At 40.1% G+C, this 22,191-nt stretch overlaps 1 protein-coding gene across 8 annotated transcripts; it reads left to right on the plus strand.

The window, feature by feature from the left end:
* The first annotated feature begins 45 nt into the window (after positions 1-45).
* On the plus strand, positions 46-21,665 carry kif15 (kinesin family member 15). 8 transcript variants are annotated; one of them, XM_061843770.1, is made up of 36 exons: positions 63-198; positions 848-1,063; positions 1,305-1,335; positions 2,031-2,220; positions 2,303-2,379; positions 5,128-5,165; positions 5,265-5,356; positions 5,433-5,609; positions 5,693-5,902; positions 7,274-7,399; positions 7,821-7,943; positions 8,045-8,195; positions 8,279-8,370; positions 8,773-8,982; positions 9,065-9,242; positions 9,314-9,455; positions 10,828-10,969; positions 12,023-12,190; positions 12,731-12,859; positions 14,068-14,173; positions 14,245-14,410; positions 14,488-14,638; positions 14,714-14,799; positions 14,871-14,949; positions 15,478-15,564; positions 15,643-15,747; positions 18,715-18,837; positions 18,956-19,102; positions 19,959-20,045; positions 20,116-20,280; positions 20,371-20,465; positions 20,535-20,601; positions 20,667-20,704; positions 20,809-20,941; positions 21,041-21,172; positions 21,269-21,665. In XM_061843770.1, the coding sequence occupies exons 2-36, from the start codon at positions 1,045-1,047 to the stop codon at positions 21,329-21,331; spliced, it is 4,125 nt and encodes a 1,374-aa protein (XP_061699754.1). In that variant the 5' UTR covers positions 63-198; positions 848-1,044; the 3' UTR covers positions 21,332-21,665. The 8 variants fall into 8 exon arrangements, with proteins under 8 accessions (XP_061699752.1, XP_061699753.1, XP_061699756.1 ...); XM_061843771.1 differs by having other exon boundaries at positions 2,034-2,220; XM_061843774.1 differs by having other exon boundaries at positions 2,171-2,220.
* The last annotated feature ends 526 nt before the right edge of the window (positions 21,666-22,191 follow it).

Genomic DNA, 22,191 nt, shown 5'->3' on the forward strand with positions numbered 1-22,191 from the left:
TGACACACGACGCCTGCGCATTGGCGAACTGCATTTTAAGAGGGATCCCGTCATTGGTTCCAGTTGTTTTAATAGCAACTTTGAAGGACGCAGATTTAAACCGCCGATTGATTATTGTAGTCAAATTTTGTATTCATTCGAGTTACGGAAAATATTTTACATGTACCAGCCACACGATTCCAATGCTCCCAAAATGGGGTAACTATGCAAAGTATTGTTTTTTTTAATGCTATATCATCGCAAGGGTTTGCAGTTCTTTTGCAAGTCAGGTGGGAAGAGAAATGGTGGTGGAAGAGACATTTTTGTATTACCATAGTTCATAAAATAGCAATTTTATCTGAGGCAAATGGGTGATAGATTCAGTTATTTTAGCAAATCCATCACCCCATCGACTGTACTTTTACAAATCGCTACCTATGCTGGCACGTCACTATAAAAATGTTTGTAGTATCATTTTTTTCATCTCTCTCTGGGTTGTTGAAAATGCTAGTTGAAAGGAAAATGCTCTTCTGGGCACTTAGTGATTTAGGATGTAGGGAGTTTTCATAAAAACAACATGGCGTGTGAACTACATTTTTTTTTCAAGCCAATGTTTGAACATTTCAGGGCCTATTTATCTTTTTTTTCTCCGTTTTCTTGTTTAATATTGTGGTAATTTCACCTTTTTTCGCCTTTTTTTTGTACTTAAGTTTTTAAAATGCTTTTGCACATTTTTCCAAATTCTTTTAATCATATAAAGCACAGTGTTTCAGTGCGGTTTGTAAATAAATTTGCTCTGGCTTACCTTTTGAAACAGATCATACTGTTTTTTTTTCCCCAACCAAAATCTAAACCTTACCACTCATAGGTTTAACCAGAAGGGGCTGCAATGTACTAAACGTTCACAATCTGCCGGAAATCACGAAGAAGAATGTGGAGGAGCAGGAAATCTAGTGATGTGCCCGCCAAATTTGCTTGCAAACAAGTCGGCTGTCTTCAAGTCCGACGAACAATGAAGATTTTCGACTTTTCCACTTAGCGGGAAATAGTTTTAACCCGTCAAAAATGAACTTAACCGGAAAAGGTAATAAACACATTAGTACTTGTAATATGCAACTTAATTAAACAAACTGACAAATAGCTTTATTTAAAAGACTCTACTAGTAGTAGAGGTCCTATCTTTTAGTAGCTCGCCAAAGCGTTGTCACTTTTGTTTGTATTTATAAACGTTACTTAATTGTAGGATATATATGTAAAATGTCAGCAGTTTGCTAACTTTCACCATGAATCTTATGCACGAACAGTTCCTGTGCTTTTGTTTCCAGGAAGTAGCGATTCCATCCAGTTTGCTGGCAGGTAATGAATCGCACAGGTTTCACCACTAAGTAGCCATATTCCATCCATCCATATCCGAGCAATTTATCCTCACATGGGTTGTGGGCGTGCTAGAGTCAATCCCACCTATCTTCGGGCAGGAGGGTTAGGTACACCCTGAACTGGTTGCCAGTCAATGGATAGGTTTCCAGTTACGCCATCTTGTGTGTCCTAGAGGTCAAAGAACACAGGTGATAGGTGAAGCGTGAAGATTTTGTCTATCGTTAATTTATCCGATTGGTCTAAGGGTAGTGGGGACTTTATTGAAAACCTATCCATTGCAGGGCACCTATAAACTTACAACCATTCACAAACACATTCACACTTATGGGCAATTTAGAGTCTTAACCCTAAAAAACTCATGCAGCCAAGGGGGAGAACATGCAAACTCCACACATGTGGGGCTGGGAATTGAACCCCGGTCCTCAGAACTGTGCAGCAGACACTCTCATAATGGCCATACTGCCTGCAACTATCAAATCTCATCTCTTAATGTCACCCATGCAATCAAGTCACGAACACACATCCAAACTACTTATGTACAAAATCAAATTCCAGCCAAAGTAAAGCAAAATGCAGATACACCAATTGAAGCACAAGGAAAAAAAACATTTTCACCAAAGCCCATTGTACAAGAGGCAGCTATAACAATGTCTAGTAATATTGTGGTCTTCCAGTAGTGGTGACAACGATTCAATCAAAGTTTTCGTCAGAGTACGGCCTCTGGCCAAGGGCAACGGACTCACCACATCTGGAGATCAGAGCTTGTGTCTCAAAGTCACCTCGCCAAACACCATACGTCTGCTTTCCAAACCAGAGCCGCGAACCTTCACCTATGACCATGTTGCTGACATGGACACCTCACAGGTTTGGGGACCTCGTGTTATTTTACTGTCCACAATACCGGACTGTCTTTGTGATGGGAACCATGTGCATCATTCTCCTATAGGACTCTGTGTTCTCCAGTGTGGCCAAGAATATTGTCGAGTCTTGCATAAATGGATACAATGGCACCATTTTTGCCTAGTAAGTTTATGAAATTATCAATGAGACAATACAAGGTAACTCATCAGTTCCATGTTTAAAGATGACATATTTAAAACGTTGACCAGGTATCACAATAACATTTTTGTAATATGCTTATGTCAAAATACAGCACCCCATATTTATTGTTTTGCTGAAATTATCCCCATGGTCAACAAAGAGTACGGAGTTCATTACTAGGGTTGGGAAAGATAACCGGATGCGACTGGATATGAGCCCGTAAAGGCCAGAGATACGACCGTATCAATAGCAGACCAGGCTGTTGATATAAAATTCATTAGAAATCCTTAGATAGATCGGTTGTAGGGCTGTGGATCGGATATTGCGAGGCTAGTAATCGGTTCCCTTAGGATTTCTGATTTTCATTTTGTAAAACAAGTGCGACAGGTCTCGCACTGTCCTGCAAGTAACGTTTTGTTTACAACCAAACATCGCAGTGGCAGAGACTAGCGACAGTACTATTTTAATTTGTCAATTACCTTGGGTCGTTACTCAGTGAACTGTTTCTGCTCGAGTCCTCATAGTTTACTTATATGTCCATGTTGAGACCCTAAATAGAAACATCTGAGAGGACACACAGGCGTGTATATCCTAAAGCTGACCCAACAATCGCCACTTGACCTAAGTTAGTTAATCATGACTTAAAAGTTCAAAAAGTCAGTCAGCAAGGCGCAAAAAAAAAAAACATCTTGTGTGCAGGGGCGGTCCTAGCTTGAAAAACACGATGTGAGACCCCACCCCATGCCTCTTTAAACATTGTTCGTGCAGAGTTTGTGGCAAGACAATCTTCAAAATTAATTTTTGTCTTGTTACCATCAGTTTACAGAATGAAATTTTTTAGAAAAAGTTTTTTTTTTTTTAACAGTACCACAAAGCAACATTGCTCTTGGTTAAGTGGACTTTTACTGTACTTTTGAAAATAAGGTCAGATAAATGTCTTTTTCTGGGATGGACCTTTCTGATGGCGAGCTTAAGCTCCGCCTCCTTAGCCATGTCCCACAAGCTTCCAAAATGGTGATTGAACAGAACATATTTGAAGTCAATTCTCCATCGCGTATTCCAGATAATATTGGGGTATGTTTTTTTCCAAATGCGTCAGACTTGTCCAAAAGAGTTCTACACAGAGATCTTGACTATTTCACGCAAGGATATGTACACAGAATTAAGATTTTGGACGGCGCAAGACACAATGTCAGAGTTAGAGCGAAATGTTTGCAATCGATTCAAAAACGTTTGATGCCTCAAAAACTTCATATTGAAATCCAACAGGATAAAATAGTGTAATCGTACTGGACTTGTAAAGGAGGGTGAGTACTTTTTACTTGGAAAGATCACGAGTAATATCATTGTAGCCTTTAAGTGAGTGGGTGTATTCATTTGACTTGGCTCGTAATGGAACCCAGTGCTCGGTCTTAAAAGTCTGATGTGATACAAATAGGCAAATAGACATTTCTCTTGCATTACATTGCGTATTTACGTATCACTAACCCGACTCTGCGGCATAAAACATTACACACTTCATTCAGCAGGTCAGTGATACACTAACAAAGTGAAAGTTGTTCTCCTGCAATGTATAAAGCACTGATAATAAATTGATCAAACTCGGAGAAGATACTTCTCCCTCGCTTACCTTCCATACAGCCTTGTGTTTTTTGATATTGTTTACATTTAGTTGTACGTGCGGTCCTCCGCAAGCCTTAATCCATTGTAGACACTTCCTCAACTGTGTTTTAGGCTTTGGAACCTAGCAGGATATCTTTCATAAGAATTGCACGTTCCCCAAGCACATCAGAGGACCATTTTCTTCGTAGCATTAACTTTTCCAAGCGCACACTACTGACAACCAGCATTGCTTGTGGGACAACATGGTGGGAGGGGCGTGTCAAGCCAGAGGTTAAGACAATGCGGCTATATGATTGGCTATTATTGTACGAGTGATTGACAGGTCGGAAAGGTCCATTGGGTTAAGTCAAAGTCAAGAACGTTAAGTCACATTGTTTTGACATCGAATCAGGAATCATATTGCTCCCTACGGAATCAAATTGTTTCACCTGTAAAGATAGTTTTTGAATGAAATAGCTACCAGTGTATCTAGAAATGTATCATATCAGCCACATGACAGCAGTTCCCAACCCTGTTCATCAAACTGAAACCGTTTCAGGGGTTTATAAGTGAGCTCCCATGAAGACCGTTTTTCTCGTTGAGGCAGCACTTCATACATTGTGTTGACGCCAGTACCTCAACAACTTCACAGCTGAGTTGAATGTTGGCCCACTGACAGTATGAAATCTGTAACACTGTTCGCTGATTCTAATCTGTGACTCCATCAAAACTAAATTCAGCTGTGTTAATGTTGCTTTGACATGATAGAACAGGTGTTACATCTCTGGGGTGTGGTTGTTTCTGTATGTTAGTGGCTCTCTGCTTGATCGTGTCGTCTGGCAGCCAGACTCTAAAGGTCATTTGAAAGCGGTTCTAGGTTTTTTCACAGCCTAGCTGGTCATGTCAGGTGCAGCATGGGGTGGTAGTTATATAAAATTAGCAGAAGGGCTCGCTCACTGGCACATTTCAGAAATAGTCCATGTATAACTTACAGTAACACTTGATGGATGATCTGGCACTCTGACTTTCTGTATTTAATGCAAAAGCCATAAAAACAATTTTCCCATAGTGTGACCTTTTTAATGCTTTGGCTCATCCATGTGGTTGACTATTCTATTTCTTCTGCAGTGGCCAAACAGGATCAGGAAAAACATTTACAATGCTAGGTGAGGACTCCAGTTATATTCAATATAACGTTTTAATTTATTATTATTATTATTTTTTTTTTTACAAATAGTAATAAAGCACTTATATTCCACGACTAGGACCCTCTGAATTGGACAATTTTACAGATGAACTGCGGGGTGTTATTCCTCGCACCTTTGAGTATCTGTTCTTTCTCTTAAGCAGAGAAGCGGTAAGGTTGAGCAGCACCGTTTCATGATCACCGACGTGTACTAATGTTTTACTCCAGATTTCTTCTTTCCTTTCAGTCTCAGTTCAAAAGTTTTCTCTGTAAATGTTCATTCATTGAGATTTACAATGAACAAATCTTTGACCTCCTGGACACGGCCTCTGCCAGCCTCTTTGTCAGAGAGAACATCAAGAAGGGTGTGTTTGTGGAGGGGGCTGTGGAGAAGTTTGTCAACTCCGCTGCTGAAGCGTACCAGGTAGACCTTTGAGAGCCCATAAAAAATAAACCATATGTTTCTTTGATGTGTAAGATTTATATGGTGTAATCTGTGACTCGTAGGTGTTGTCTCGTGGCTGGCGTAACCGCAGAGTTGCCTCCACCTCAATGAACCGCGAGTCTTCCAGATCACATGCTGTGTTCACCATGACTCTGGAGTCAAAGGAATCCGCCAATGAGGTTGTGAACATTCGAATGTCTCAACTGAATCTGGTCGATCTGGCTGGCTCAGAGAGGCAGAAAGACACACACACTGAAGGCACCAGGCTCAAGGTGAACATTCTTGCTGGCTTCTAGACTCATTTTGAGGGTTAGGGTTACAGGTTATCTCTGAATTTGCTGGTCCCCAACCTTTTTTGCACCCTCGACCAGTTTCGCGCAAAAATAATACAGCGATGAACTGACATTCAAACAAATAAAAGGTAATTATTAGCAATACATGTCAAACTATGGTGTAGTTAGTTTTTGTGTTTAGCGGGAATCTTGCTCTTGCTTCTCTTCAATGTACTGGGCCCATCTTGGTGTAATAGTATACCTATTGTGTGTTACTTATGTCCTGTCTACTCAGTAATTTTGTTTTAGTGGCCATCATTGCGGAAAATCTCACTTCACAGAGATGGGAAGTTGGACAGAGAAGCAAAGTTGCAAAACTATTGTATTTACTCATTTTTTGACTATTTTCGAGGCTTTGTCATGTGATGTGCCAGGGTGCTCCTACATATAACACAAAGTAGATTAGGTGTGCAAGAGTAATTTGAAGCGATAAACGCGTACTATAAGTACCATAATTCCCCTGCCAACAGAGTGCACCTAGTTATAAGCCTCACCCAGTATATTTGTAAAGGAAATACCATTTGGTACATACATAGGCCGCAGCTGTGTAAATGCCACAAGTGCATTCATTGCAACCGACACTGTAAAAAGAGATATTTACAAAGAAAGACGGTACACAGAGAGTTTAACGCTAGCCCTGCCGCACTAATGCTGCCGCACTAACGCTAACGCGAACGCCGCCACGCTAACAGGGCCAGTTAAAAAAAAAAAAAAAAAACACATACTGGTAAAAATCACTGCGACACGGCAGTAACACGCTAGCGCAGCGCTAACAATGCCGCCCCGGTAAAAGTCACTTAGCACATATACTGTATTCCACCGGTCTCACTCTTACCTTTTCCACTCGAGTGCCCCCTTGCAGCCGTTAGAAAAAACGCACAAATGAGCCACATCATCGCATAAACCGCAGGGTTGAAAGCATGTGAAAAAAGTTGCGGCTTATAGGCCAGAAATTACGGTAGGATTGCTTCTATTTTCTCTTAAAAACAGCTTTCTTTTTCTTGGAATTTGTAGGCTCTTCTTCCTTTGTCTTGTTATTTCGCCTTTTCTCCTTGAGGAAAAAGCTTTTCAAAGGCATTTATTTTCTCATTTGTGCTTACTTGTGGGCTTACTTTATTACTACCACGTGACGGAGAAAATCCAAAGGCAAAGACAGATTCACCTGACAATTTCTAAATAAATTGTCTTTCTAAATTCAGACAATAATCAATGAAATATTTATTCTTTAGTCTCTGTGTGGCGCAGTACTGCTCAGTAATTGGGACCCGCTGTCTTGACTGAATTTGGCTTTGTGCTCTGCTTCTATTACAGGAGGCCAGCAATATAAATCGATCACTCATGTGCCTTGGACAGGTGATCGTAGCTTTGGTGGACGTGTCTAATGGAAAGAACCGGCACATTTGCTATAGAGACTCCAAACTCACCTTCCTGTTACGAGTGAGTTACTTCAGTGGCAAAATACAATCCAGGGCATTTTATACATTTGAAAATGTGTGGAAATATTACAGTGAGTCCTTGGGTTACAGCAGTTCCATTCCTGCTGAGGGGAAGTAACCTCAATTTTTACGCAAGTCTAAATCTGCTGTTGATTATCACTAATCTATGATAACAGTGGTAAAGTCATAATTCTAGCAAATGTTTGTATGAAGAACAGTTTTAGAGGATGGGCTAAAAAGAGCAAATGAAAAACAGAACTGCAGTAACTGACCATGCTCTCTTGTGCTATGTGCGAACATGCGTGTTACACTCCTTGCTTGGACTAGTTCATTGGGAGCCATCCATAACTTCTAAAATATTGTATGTCAGTATTGTCCTCATCATGATTTTACATAGCGTTGAAAACTTTCTGACAATTCAGGACTCTCTTGGAGGAAATGCAAAGACTTACATCATAGCCAATGTTCACCCTGGATCAAAATGTTTTGGTGAAACATTATCAACATTACAATTTGCCCAGAGAGCAAAGCTGATTAAGAACAAGGTATGGCTGTCATCAAACATAACACCATGTTGTACCAAATTAAATCCAGGTGATTTTAACGTTGTAGCACTTAATAGAGTTGTGTTGTGTTGTTTCTACAGGCCATTGTCAATGAAGATACACAAGGAAATGTGAGGCGGCTGCAGGCTGAGATAAAGAAACTGAAGGAACAACTTGTACAAGCGCTCTCATCTCGGCAAGTTGACCATGAGAAAAATGTAGCACCAGGAGGACCAAGTCTCCTAATCTCAAGTAAGAGTTGCAGCACACTTTTGGAAAATGCAATTCATAATTTTCTCGTTTTGTCAAAATGTCATATATTTTTGTCTTACCAGAGCCTTCCATGGATATTGAACATGTTGCTTTGTACAAGGCTAAGTTTATGGCTGCTGTTCATTTATGGAGGAAGCGAGAAGAAGAGAAAAAGGTGACCTATTTGTCTCCTGCTTTAAAACTTTGTAATATTTGAATGAGAATGTTTTAACCACAGTAGGTTTACCTGAAATTTACACAACTGATTCACATGAAACTTTGTGAACGGGTGACATATTAAGTAGAATTTTTGGATATAGTGTGTATGAAAATGTATATTTTTAATTTTGCCGTTTTGAGGCAATAAGGGTTTTTACTCTAGAAATAAGCTTTTCTATCACTAAACTGCAAGCAAAAGTGTTCACAATCAAAAATGACACTGGTCTCCTCTGGGCAAACCATAAACTAAATCTCTCGTGTAATGACTTTTATTTTATTTTTTTCCAGAGTATGGTCCTGACAATTAGCTTTAAAAATGTTTTTATTGAGTGGCACCGGTGTGTAACTGTGCATATAGGTTCTTCTTGAGAAGGTGTCTCAGCTCGAGGAGGCCTGGACTCAGAAGGACAAGTTCATCCACTCCAGTCGTCTGATCATCAAGTTCCGAGAGGATCATATCAGTCGCTTGGAAAAAAAATTGAAGGCAGAATGTGGCATACTTGCAGACGTGGAGTCGCAGGCTCTCATTGACCAACTAAAAGACGAGATTAGGATCTTAAGAGACCAAGTAAGACTAACCTAATGTCTGCATTATGCTCCATGATTAACATCTATCCACAGTCCATTCTTATGTACATTTCATGCTTAAGCTCGAACATCACCCCAAGATGACTCGCTATGCAGCAGAGAACTACAGTCTCAGAGAGGAGAATCGTCAGCTTCGCTCCCTTGAGTCAGTCATGAATGCAGAAGAGGAAGCTGCACGAGTTGCTCATGAGCTGGAAGAAGACTTCCAGAGAGCCATAGATGCAGAGAAAAATACTGAAAGTAAGGAGAACATAATTGTGGATCAGAGTTTATTTCAAAATGTTTGTGATAAATCTCTCGATGCTTCCCAGCTCCAACCGGTGCTTTAGCCTCCTATGCTCCAGATGCACTTGCTGCATCTGCAACAGAGAAGCTGAAAGCGCAACTGGTTCAGAAACAGTCTGACCTCACTGCAGTTCTCCAGGCCTTTGAGGAATATAAGGAAATCACAAAGTAAGTTTTTTTTTTTTAATTATTATTATAAAAATTATTACACATAGGTGGTATCCTAAAAGCAAAGTGTTTTAGAACTAGTGCTTTCGGATTGAAAATAAACTGTGGTGAACATGATGTTACAGTAGTCCCCCCCCTGTCTGCAGTGTGTAGATCCTGGAGCCCTACAGCGAGCTCTTGAGCCACATTCTTTTCTTTTGCGCCATCCTAGTGGCTCCCGAGAGACGGCAAGAGAGACAAATGGGAGGCCAACTTGCTAGAACGCACTTTTAAGTGCACATGCGCAGTGACATGTCAGAAAAGGCCAGAGTTGGTCGAACCGACTGCCAATCGACGCGCGCGGTTGATGTATTGGCAGAGATGAATTATATGCTTTTTTTTTTTTTTTTTTAGGCACATGCTCACGCGATCGACCAAGACTGCTTCGACTGACGCATTGACCACTCCTGCTATAGAGTAGTAGTTGTACTTAGTATAAAAGAGTCAGTCATTACAAAAACATTGACCGATATGTAGTTTGCAAATTGATCTTAAGAACAACTGAACTAACGATGTGGGTTCGCTAATGTTGTTAAAGCTTTGCTTCAACAAAGTGTTCTGAACAAATACGGATGTACAGTATAGACTGGGTATTTTGCTTGAGTGAGACAGCCCTGCAGATCTTTGAAAACCACAGTCTCCGCCTTCTCATTGTCGAATTCCCAAGACTGTTGCCGGTAAATGGTTAAAGGACACCTCCCACCTTTATTGTTGCAGTCCACAAACGAGCAGTAATTGGAAATTTCTGACATTCGCTGTCCATCTAATTTCTCCATAAACGGACTCATAAAGAACCAAAATATAACGCGTGGAGCTTTAACACGGTGGGTCGCGGTGCGTGATTTACAGATTTGATCTTGAAATTAATGCACCATAAATGCATGTATAGTTGCACTTGTGTGCCTACAAACCATGCTAAATTTATCTTTCTTCAAGATACAAAGCTTGTCTCTCAATCGAGATATAGTGTCTAACTTCAGCATACTTCCTTGATGTATTACACTCATATTAGACAGTTCCTTGGCACCATCAGAAAGTACTTTACGATGGATTTAAACAGCGCTGACTATAATGCTACTTGCTAATCCAGATAAATAGATTTCTCCCAAAGAAAAATCCCCAATTTTTGTGACAAATGTGTAAACAGATTCCTGAATTGAAAGGGTTGCTTGGTTTCGGCTTCAGCCTTTTTTGTTTAATTCCAATCAGATACTCGTACTTTTCAGTGAAATTACATAAAAGGTAATCCTGCTCCTACTCAATATGTTCTGTGTGGATTGCTGACGTGAATGGTGATTTATTTTTTTTTTCTCTTTTTTTGTGTGTTTTGAAGGAAGCAGATGTCTCAGTTGGAGTCAGACAAACGATACCTTGAAAAGTCCAACAGTCATTTGGAGAACATCTTAGAAGCCACCAATGCTTACAAAAAGCAAGAAGTCTCTAATTTGAACAGAATTCATGTTGAAACTCTAAAGGTGAGGTTAACATCCTTAAAGTATGAGTTCATTTTAGAGGCGACCAAAACTATTGAATAGGCTTTACACGATCAGGATTTTTGGGGCAGATCACTAATCAGTGAGTTAAAAAAAATAATAATAATAATTACCCATCACCGATCTGATCACAAGATGGAGCAATGAGTCTATTTAAATGACCTGTTCATTTACTATAGATGTTTACTTAATTGCTGAAAAATATTTACAATAAATAATGTATCTTTGTTAATCTATTAATGCCAGTGAGGCACAGTCACAGATGGAACAAATTAATGGCCTTATTAGATGGCAGTTGTCTCAGCAGTCTTGTCTCTCCCATATCTCCCGGCATGTTTTTTTTTAAATCACAATTGGCCGTCAGATATTTAAAGCACTACGTCAAAAGACTTAGACAAAAAACATTTAAATACGACTACATAAAAATAGGTTTTGGATTCAGATACACGGTACTGGGGAGCACGGTGGAGCAGCTGAAGAGCGTTGGCATCACAATTCTGAGGACCAGGGTTCAAGTCCCGGCCCCGCCTGTGTAGCGTTTCCATGTTCTCCCTGTGCCTGCGTGGGTTTCCTCCAGGCACTCTGGTTTCCTCCTACATCCCAAAAACACGCATTAATTGGAAACTTTAAATTGCTCCTAGGTGTGGTTGTGAGTGTGACTGTTGTCTGTGTCTATGTGCCCTGTGATTGCCTGGTAACCAGTTGACAGCTGGGATTGACTGGCTCCAGCACTCCCGTGACCCCCTGTGAGGATAAGCGGCTCAAAGGATGGATGGATGGACGGATATACAGTACTGTGCACGACGGTGACACGGAGTAAATGTCTTGCGCAGCTGATCAATGACGTCATTGATAGGATCCGCGAATTATAACATTAAAACTGATCAGACGATCAGCAAAAAATGCCATTTATCGGCCAATTCCAATCAGGCCGATTAAAATTGTCATAAAGTCTATTGAATACATGTTTTTTTTTTCTGTTGCCACTGTAATTTCTTTTGGATAATATAGATTGAAGTCTTCCTTCTCCAACAGATTCTCACTACTCCCACCAAACCGTACAATTTGCGCTCCCGTCTCATATCAACTTCCAGTCCAGAACAAATGAATGGGAGTGTCAACAATCGAGATGACATTTGGGCTGAGTCCCCCCCTTCAGACACAACCGAGATGGCCCTGACTGAAGAACTGCGCCAAGTGCAGGTATTAAAATGTGTGGACTAGTGCTGCATAATGTATGTGTGAGCATCGACATAGTGATGTGTGCATGTGAAATATTAACATAGCAAAGTCTTGTGATATCAGAAGCAAAAGAACTTGGGTGCAACAGACTGCACATATCATTCTACCAATCACAATAGTACTGTGAATTGAAAAATAATAAGCCAAATGATGACCTCCATAGAGAGACTCTCTAAAGTGAACTTAATATAAGACTGTTAATTTGATTTCAAAAAGCACCTTGCTTCTACCTCTGCTTGACCCTGTTTTGTAGATGATTTTTTTAATGTATCGAGTTAAGAACACCCTTTTTTCTTTGATTAGTTCCCTCTGTGTAGAAAATCCCACATTTGAGAACACCCTTATGTTGACATCACTGGCTCAGGAAATGAAAGGGACTTTATAAATCTTGACTCGAGACGTATATAAGCTTGAGAAATTCAAATGACTGAATTTTAGGCCTCTGAACAAAAACAAAAATGTGTAATACCAGATACACTGGATTATTTTGTGTTTTCTAAGGAGCAAGTGAGTCAGGTTCGGGCCCAGCTGGGAGAGGAGGAGCTCAAGAACAGCAAACTGATGCAGCAAATTGCAAAACTTGAGGAGCAGATCTATGTTATCTCACAGGAGTCTGGACAAAAGGAGGAGGTGAGAGATTTGAGATTCTGCATTTCTTTTTAGTTTGTCACAATAACAGTTTTATTTTTATGCAATTTTTAATCAGACTTGGTTAATAACTAACAAATGTTTACTGTTCCTATTTTCCTGTATTTTTCCAATGACACATTCGATGTAACTCTTTATATTAGAGGTGGGAACTGATAAGCATTTCATTCATTCATTTTTCCACGCCGCTTACAGTCACTGTGGTCACGGCTGCGGTGAAACCTATCCCAGTCTATCTTTCCATGAGAGGTGAGGTACACCATTAATTAGTTGATGTGTAGTCAGTGTGTCAGGTGGAGGAACAGTTAGAAAGATGGAGCCATGCAATGGAAAGTAGAGGAATGAAGATTAGCCAAAGTAAAACAGAATATATGTGTGTGTGAATGAGAGGGGTGGCGGGAGAAGAGTGAGGCTACAGGGAGAAGAGATGGCGAGGGTGGATGACTTCAAATACTTGGGGTCAACAATCCGGAGCAATTTGAGTGTGGTAAGGAAGTGAAGAAACGGGTCCAAGCGGGGTGGAACAGTTGGTGGAAGGTGTCTGGTGTTCTACGTGACAGAAGAGTCTCCGTTAGGATGAAGGGAAAAGTTGATAAAACAGTGGTGAGGCCGGCCATAATGTATGGATTAGAGATGGTGGCACTGAAGAAAGCAGAACTGGAGGTAGCAAAAATGAAGATGTTGAGGTTCTCGCTCGGAGTGAGCAGGTTGGATAGGATTAGAAATGAACTCATTAGAGGGATAGCCAAAGTTGGATGTTTTGGAGACAAGGTTCGAGAAAGCAGACGTAGATGGTTTGAGTGAGTATATTGATATAAGAGTGCTGAGGTTGGAGCTGCCAGGCAAAAGAGCCAGAGGAAGACCAAAGAAAAGGTTGATGGATGTTGTGAGGGAGGGCATGAGGACAATGGGTGTTAGAGAGGAAGATGCACTTGTGTACGTTTTGGCGCTCCACTCTCATTATATTGTATCAGATTTTCATCTATATTTGCAATATGCCGGATTCCATGATGAAGGTATATGATTGTGCGATTTTTATCGATTTATGGTGCAACAACAATTGACCAACAACACCAATTGTGCCACTTGAGAGCAAAAAAAAAAAAAACAGAATTATTGTGATAGTATAAATCCAGCCTAAACGACAATTTATCTAACTAGAATAATGGCTTAGTTTTATCCTGATGCAGCAACTTTCAACTGAGCGCGCCAACAAGAACAGAGATCATCTGAAACTGCAGGAGACGATCAACAGCCTGCAACAGAAACATCAGAGTGACCTGGAAACTGCAGAAGGTGCCATTTCTGCCATGTGCTTTCTATACTATTGTTAGATTGTGAGTCAAGGTGTATCTTCCCACTTTCAGTACTGAGAAGTGAGATCCGAGATCTTCGGCTGGTGCTGCAGTCGTCTGATAAGGAACTGGCCAACGTGAAGGAAAAGCTAAAAGACGAGCAAAGTGAACAGCAGAGAGAGATGAGCCATCTTTCCAGCAGTCTGATCACCACGCAGCTCCAACTTGACAAAGTCCAGTAAGGAGCCACGAGTGTGGATATGCTATCAGTTACTGATACCAAACAATATTGCTTGAGCAATGTTCTCATGTCAGGCTGGATTGGGAGCAACTTCTGGAGCAGCACCGGATTCTGCAGGATTCTTTTGACCAGCTGCAAGCTGAGGCAAAGTTTGATGCGGATCATGCGAGACAGCAGATGCAGTACAGGCAGCAGGAGATCAGTGAACTCAAAGCTCAGATTGCTGTCAGTGAACTCATAAACTTCAACCGTGCGTCCCTTAACTAAACCTAACTGTCAATCCATATTTTTCTGCTATAGGAATTAAACAACTCTCTGGAAATGGAGCAAAACCACACTAGCACCCTGACCTACGAGTTAAGAGAGAACAAAGAAAATACATCAAAGTATGTTTTATGGTTGTCATCACTCAGACATTCTTTTTAAAAATTGTGAACATTTTTTCTCATACTTTCAGAGAACTTAGTGAAACTGCTGAGGAGAACACACAGCTGAGTAAACAAGTTACAGACATGACTCTGCAAATCCAACAGCAGGTCAGACCATAAATGTTTAAAGATTGAGAAATAGTGGGGACCACCCCCAAATTCCCACTGTTTGACCTAGCTTGACTTCCAAGTTGTTCTATTATCAAAACATTTATTTACCACAGAAAATAACAAAAATTAGTTATTTGCACAAACAGTCACATCAATATTGATACATGTACAGGCAATGTTTTCAATTTTATCATGATAAAACTTTAATGATAAGTTTATTCGCTAATAAAACTAGAAGTAAATCGACTAACCTCGTAGCACTCGGTACATATTGATGAAATTGGTAATGTATTTGCCTGTGAATAAGATATTTTTGTGTGATTATTTAGTTTCCATTGACTATGTTGTTTGTATGTCTCTTGTCTACCTTTTATATGTCACAAGTTTTATTATGGTCACAAAAAAGCCAAAGCCAATGCAAAACACACCAACAAATTTAGACGCTCAGTGAGCTGAAACCATTTAGCTTTGGTGGTTTCATTGTATACATTATTACCTTTTGAATGTGTCATTGTCTTTTCAAAGGTATCCCAACTTGATAATGTAGAGAAAAATCTGTGCACAGCTAATGAAACCATAAAAGACCTGGAGCAGAAGGTTGAACAGGACAAAGTAAGTGAATTATTTTCCTTTACTATATTGTTTATAGGATATTATCTGCTAGTCTAAATTCTTTATTCTTTTCATCAGGACGTCATCTTAGATTTGATCAACCAAACCAGAGACCTCCGCAGTGAGCTGAATCACAAGGAACAGGCCATTGCACATCTGTCAGGAGACATTAGAGATGTCACGGTACTTAAAACCTTGTCATATTTCACCTTTCGTGTCTACAGCTATGTCCGAGTGTTGTTTTGATCACAGCATGTTTCACGAAAGATGCATGACTGATTTACATAAAAATGTGTGGGTTTGAGGGGCCACACAAAATGGTAATTTCTTGTACCATTATATCATCCTTTATATAATAATATATATATAATTTTTTCAGTAACCCATGGTAATGGTAGATTAAATCCCTAATTACCATAAATATTTGTATGGAGAAATCTTTTAGCTATTACAATAAATATAAAACAATCGAATTAAATACAGGAGTAATTGAGCATAACCACGTATTCATATATCACCGGGTCCAGTAACAGATTTTTCTTCCTAAGGCCACTTGTACTCTGTGGCTGACAATGCCCGGATTTTATCACGTAACCTATGAATTGCTCCACGCAGCACCTTTTCGTGGCTCGTGTGTAACCTGACAAGCACACACAAAAAAAGGTGCTGTTCAGCGAGAGCAGCGGATCTCATCCCTCGTGATTGGCTCGTCACATGCTGTGATGACGTACTCAACATTCCTCCTCGCTCCACACACCGATTTTTCAGCATAATTAAATGCATCATCTGGTCATTTAGGTCCATTTGTTCAAGCAGACAATCTTCCACGGTCGCCAGGGTTGTTGCTTTGTTCCTTGTTATGGAAAGAAAAAACAGCTCCTGGAAATGACCACAATGTGTTGAGGAAACTCCACACTGTGTCCTACGAGCCAATCCATAGATCCGTGAAGGGGGCCTAAGCAAAGCCTACTTAGATACTGTTGTTATGCACCCCAAGCTACTGGTCAAAATTGGCGGACCCAGTGCGGCCGAAGCATTTTATGAACAATTCATTACAACGAATTCCCGATAGTATTCCCGTTTCCTTGCTGCCCATGGTATCAGAAATATCAACAAAGAGTGTACAGAGAGGCCTGGATTACTTTCAACAGGGATATATTCATAATGTCAAGGTTTCCCAAACGGGAACGCCAGTTAAAGTTTCTGTTATGCGTTGGCTGTACGTCCATCCGAAAGAATCAACCACCTAATAAACTAATATTGGACATCGAATGCAATAATATTTCTGATGCCTACTGTTCATGCAAAGCAGGGTAACTTTGCATTTTTACGCTCCCTGAACATGTCGATTCAGCTTCTGTGGCTCAAAGACAAAGAAGAGGAGGAAACCGGATCCGTCGTCAGGAGAATAAGAGGAATGCACAGAGCCTACAACTGAGTGTAGGGACTTTGAATGTTGTGACTATGACAGGAAAAGCTAAGTAGTTGGTTGACATGATGATTAGGAGAAAGGTTGATATAGTGTGCATCCAAGAGAGCAGGTGGAAAGGAAGTAAGGCTAGAAGTTTGGGAGCAGGGAAGGGGCCTTTCGGAAAGAGGTGAGACAGGCTCTCGATGGACAGCAGAAGCTCCCGGAAGACTGCGCTACGACAGCTAAGGTAATCAGAGAGACAGGGAGGAGAGTACTTGGTGTGTCTTCTGGCAGGAAAGGGGAGAAGGACACTTGGTGGTGGAACCCCAAAATACAGGGAGTCATACAAGGAAAGAGATTAGCGAAGAAGAAGTGGGACACTGAGAGGACTGAGGAGAGGTGAAAGGAGTACATCGAGATGCGACGTAGGGCAAAGGTAGAGGTGGCAAAGGCTAAACAAGAGGCATATGAAGACATGTACATCAGGTTGGACACGAAAGAAGGAGAAAAGGATCTCTACAGGTTGGCCAGACAGAGGGATAGAGATGGGAAGGATGTGCAGCAGGTCAGGGTGATTAAGGATAGAGATAGAAATGTGTTGACTGGTGCCGGTAGTGTACTAAATAGATGGAAAGAATACTTTGAGAAGTTGATGAATGAAGAAAATGAGAGAGAAGGAAGAGTTGAAGAGGCAAGAGTGAAGGACCAGGAAGTGGAAATGATTACTAACGGGGAAGTCAGAAAGGCACTACAAAGGATGAAAAATGGAAAGGCAGTTGGTCGTGATGACATACCGGTGGAGGTATGGAAGCAATTTGGAGAGATGGCTGTGGAGTTTATGACCAATTTATTCAACAGAATACTAGCGGGAGAAAAGATGCCTGAAGAATGGAGGGAAAGTGTTGTAGTTCCCATTTTTAAGAACAAAGGCGATGTTCAGAGCTGTGGGAATTATAGAGGAATAAAGTTGATGAGCCACACAATGAAGTTATGAGAAAGAGTAGTGGAAAAGAAGAAGGCGAGGCTTGATTTACGAGTTGTTTCTCTCGTTTTCTTTGTGTAACGTCACGTGCTCCCCTCAATAATTATTCTTGAATTAGTGCCAAACCTACGCAAGTCTCGACCGAGTACGACAATCACTACTTTAGTGTCCTCAAACATCCTTCCTTCAGTCTTGGTGTCTCGGTGCATGTCGAAGGCTTTTAGGACTCCCTAGTCCGGTTTAGCTTAACTCACTAGCCGCCAACAAAGAGACACGTTTGTGCAGTCAAGGCCTCGCAAAGTATCGCTCAACACAGATCAAGTGTGTCAATCATTCACACGTAGCTATGTTATGCAAGCGAAGAACTGCTAATTCATTTATATGAGACATGTATTGAAAATCAAATATAGGCCACTTACCTTCGTGCAAAAATATCTGTTCCGGTTGATTTTAGATGGATTCAGTTGATCATGCGATCTTCCACAAAGTTTGATCCATCGAAGACATTTTTCGTACTCTGTCTTCTGTTCCGGTTGATTTTAGATGGATTCAGTTGATCATGCCGTCTTCCACAAAGTTTGATCCATCCATGTATAAAGGGGCCTTTAACTGATTCCTGCAAACGTTCACACTACAGCAGTGAGAATGTTAGTTTTAAAAAAAGTGTATACACATAACATGACATAACTTTTATTTCCACTTGTCTGTACCCATGCTCAAAATTTAAGTTGACCATGCATTGACATTGCTCCTTCAGGCAAAGTACAATGCTGCCTGCTTGGAACAGAAAGGCATCGGAGACCAAAAGACCATGATGCAAGCTGAAATTACAGAACTAAAAGAAAGGTTCGAGAGGAATTTTGCATCAAGCAAAATAGAGGTAGGTGTAACTGTATTTAAGACCACTCTTGTTATGTGGTTATAGCTAATCAAAAAGGCGTGTGTGTGTGTGTGTGTGTGTGTGTGTGTGTGTGTGTGTGTGTGTGTGTGTGTGGCAGGTTGAAGTGCTGCAGGATGAGATCAATTATGCAAATGATGAAGTTGAAAGACTTACAAAGATCATAGATGAGCAAAACAATCTCCTTCAAGCTGCTCAAGAGCAAGCTGCTCAGAAAGACATTGCGATCCAGAATCTCCAGCAGAAGGTAACTTGTCTTTCATTAAAAAGAGAAGCTTTATTTATTGATGTAAACTACAATAGTGAACAGGTTGCTCATATATAGTTAATGGCACACACTGCAGACACCACAGTCAAGGGTCCAGGGGATGTTATAGTTGGATGTCCTTTCGGGCTATAGGATATTGGGGGGGGGCATTTCAATTTTTTTTCAGCCTGTGATACACTATGTATTTTGTTTAAAAATAAAAAAATACATAACATGCACATAAACTACACTTCTCTTTTTTTTCCTGTATAGCAAAACTATTCTCAGTAGAGCACAAAGGTGTCTGTGTGTGATGTACACTCATACATTCGCACACACACACAGGGTGTCCCTATAAGTCTTCATACATGGGAAAAACAAATGTTTCTTGAAATAAACCATTTTTATTTCTATATTATGCTCTATTGCTTCTCTAATATGTTGATTGTACCTCTTCGACCACATCTTGCTTGATCCAAAACATCACCTGTTTTTTTTTCTTATTTTTTTCTTGAGAATAAATTTTGCCACATTGTCGTGTGCAATACTTGTCCCATGTTTTTTACTAAATGCACTTTCAACCATTCGACTGTTTGCTGAACTGCCCATCAGAAGGATTTCGAGGCGTGGCTCTTAATTGAAATCCATTCTTTGGGTTATCTGAAATATAAAGAAATGCACGTGAGAACCATATACTGTATGTATGGAATGTATTACGTCTCTGATGTATTGAGACTTATGGGACACTATGTATACATACTGTATAAATATATTATTTGTATGAATGAAAAATATGTCAAAATAGATTTCATAATTTAAACTATCTATACGACAATTAAAAAAAACTCTGGCTCAGGTGCAAGAGCAGAAAGACGCTGTGGAAAAAAGAAACGGAGGTCTCAATCATGTCGAGGCAACTTGCACTCCTAAAGCAATACCCAAGGTAACAGTACTTGCTATAATGGTCTCTGTGTGCATGGTTTTGTTGTAACACGCTTTACTGCTAATTTAAGAGCCCCTGCACTCCAGGAAGCTTCAGCCGAGACCTGACCCAAGTCATCGAGAGCCAGGAAAGGGAACTGGATGATCGACGGTCATCCTTAATGACCATGGAGATACTCTTAGCAGAGCTTAATGCTGAGAGAGCTGCCAAGAATGAAGAAATCCGACGGCTCAAAGTATATAAAATATTGTTTTTAGTGGGACTTACTGAAATGAGTTGTGATGGATTTTGAGACCTGTCAATGATGTATTTTCTTGGTCCTCAGACACAACTGACTGAGAAAGAGGTGTTCCGGATGGAAGTCCAGACCTTGCTTGACCAATTTTATACGAAAAAGCCTCAGGATGGCATTATAAACAGGTTGAGTTGATTCATCTTTTCACCACTTGGTGCTGAGAGATCTTAATGAAGTTACTGTCCATCTTTTAGTGAAAAGCTTTTTGAAGGCATCAAGCAATCCGTTCTTCAAGAGCTGCAAGAGGAGCGAGAAGATAAGGTTTGTGTTATTGTTGTTCTTAATTTCTTAATTGTTTGTATGTTCTTATGTTTAATCTTGTGCAGGAGAAAGTGATGGAATTACTGTCTGACACTCAAAAAAAGTAAGCCCCTAAAGCAAGCCTCTACTTGCTCAGTAGATATTTTGCTCATTGACTCGTTTCTATATGCATCGGATTGAAAAAATCTTATTCCTGCTGTTGCTTAGGTTGCAGTCCCAGGAGTCCATGCTGGCTCAGTCACAGACGTGTGTCCAGGAGCTGACCTCAGAACTGAGAAAGCGCTGTCTTGAAGTGAGAGAGCTAAGTCAGAGGGCACAGGACGAAGACAAGCTTCTCAAAGTCAGAGCCCCACAATGATTCATTCATTTATTTTGTTCAAAATAGTATGAAAAATAATCAGCCCACTGCATTAATAAGATAAAGTCATTCCTCTTTCAGGAGAATGAGTTTCTTCGCAATCAGAATCTTCAGCTGTCAGAGGAGAATGGAAAACTTGTGGGACACAAAAATCACAAGCAGAGGATTGAATATTTGGTCAAGCTGAAGAAAGAAAACACCAGACTGCAGGCGGTAAATGTCATTTCTGTTTGAAGTATTAAATATTTAAGTGGCTGTTCCCAATGATATTTATTTTGTGTGCGTTTGCGTGAATGTTTGTTTTCAAAGGAAAATGACATGCTTCGTTCAGACATGAGCCTAATGCAAGACAACACGGGACCTCTGCTGTAATGGTGCAAATCTTCGCCTATTTTCAGTGGACAAGCGCCTCGAGAGTTACAGTTGTGACCAGATTCAAAGGGTTGTTCAAGCTATGATTGGACAGAATTTTCACTTTGACTTACAAGGGCAGATTTCCAATCCGAGCGCTTCACAGTAAGGAGCAGTTTGAAAAATGGTGAACATTTCATCAAATAAAGTAATGCTTTTAAGAAAGGAGAAAAAAAAAGACCTCTTGCTTGCTTGAGTTTCCAAAAGGCAGCTTTGTTTAATTTGGTACATCTTGTACGTCGATCTTATAGCTTACGTTGATACTGTACACAGGCATTTTTTTTTTAAATAAAACATTTTTAATACCTCGTTTCCATGATTTAATCCTTTTAACTATCATAAGGAATCTATATATTCAAGGCAATTGTGTGGTTTGCTGAAGTTGGGCCCATTGTTTTGCTGAAAGTTGGTCAGCGATGCCATTGAGTGTTATTTCTTACACTTTGAGAACGTTACAAACATTATGCAATGGCATTATTCATATTGACCATACATCACCAAAAACATGGGTAGAAATATAGTCTATCGCTTTATTTGTAAGAATAATCAAAAAATTATTAGATTTGTTTTATCTTTCCATTTATTTGTATCTATGTTAATGCAACCTTGTGAAAGTGAATTTGCAAACGAGTCAGAGAAACATTCTGTTTTAAAAAGACTAGCTTGATTTTATTTGGAGCGCATTCATTGGCAGTTTTAATATTATGTATTATAATTAATGAAGGCTTTGCCCATTTGCAATGATTAAAGCTACTGTATGTAACTCGTGACTTCCCAAACAGTTGAACACAACTCAATAGTGTAGTTGAAATTTTAGTTAG

This window comes from Syngnathoides biaculeatus, chromosome 15 (genome assembly GCF_019802595.1).
Source record: "Syngnathoides biaculeatus isolate LvHL_M chromosome 15, ASM1980259v1, whole genome shotgun sequence".
Taxonomy (NCBI): domain Eukaryota; kingdom Metazoa; phylum Chordata; class Actinopteri; order Syngnathiformes; family Syngnathidae; genus Syngnathoides; species Syngnathoides biaculeatus.

Coding starts and splice junctions, on each gene's coding strand:
- kif15 (XM_061843768.1), top strand. Junction 18,838..18,955: donor TTGCATCAAGCAAAATAGAG/GTAGGTGTAACT, acceptor TGTGTGTGGCAG/GTTGAAGTGCTGCAGGATGA. Junction 20,281..20,370: donor AAGAAATCCGACGGCTCAAA/GTATATAAAATA, acceptor CTTGGTCCTCAG/ACACAACTGACTGAGAAAGA.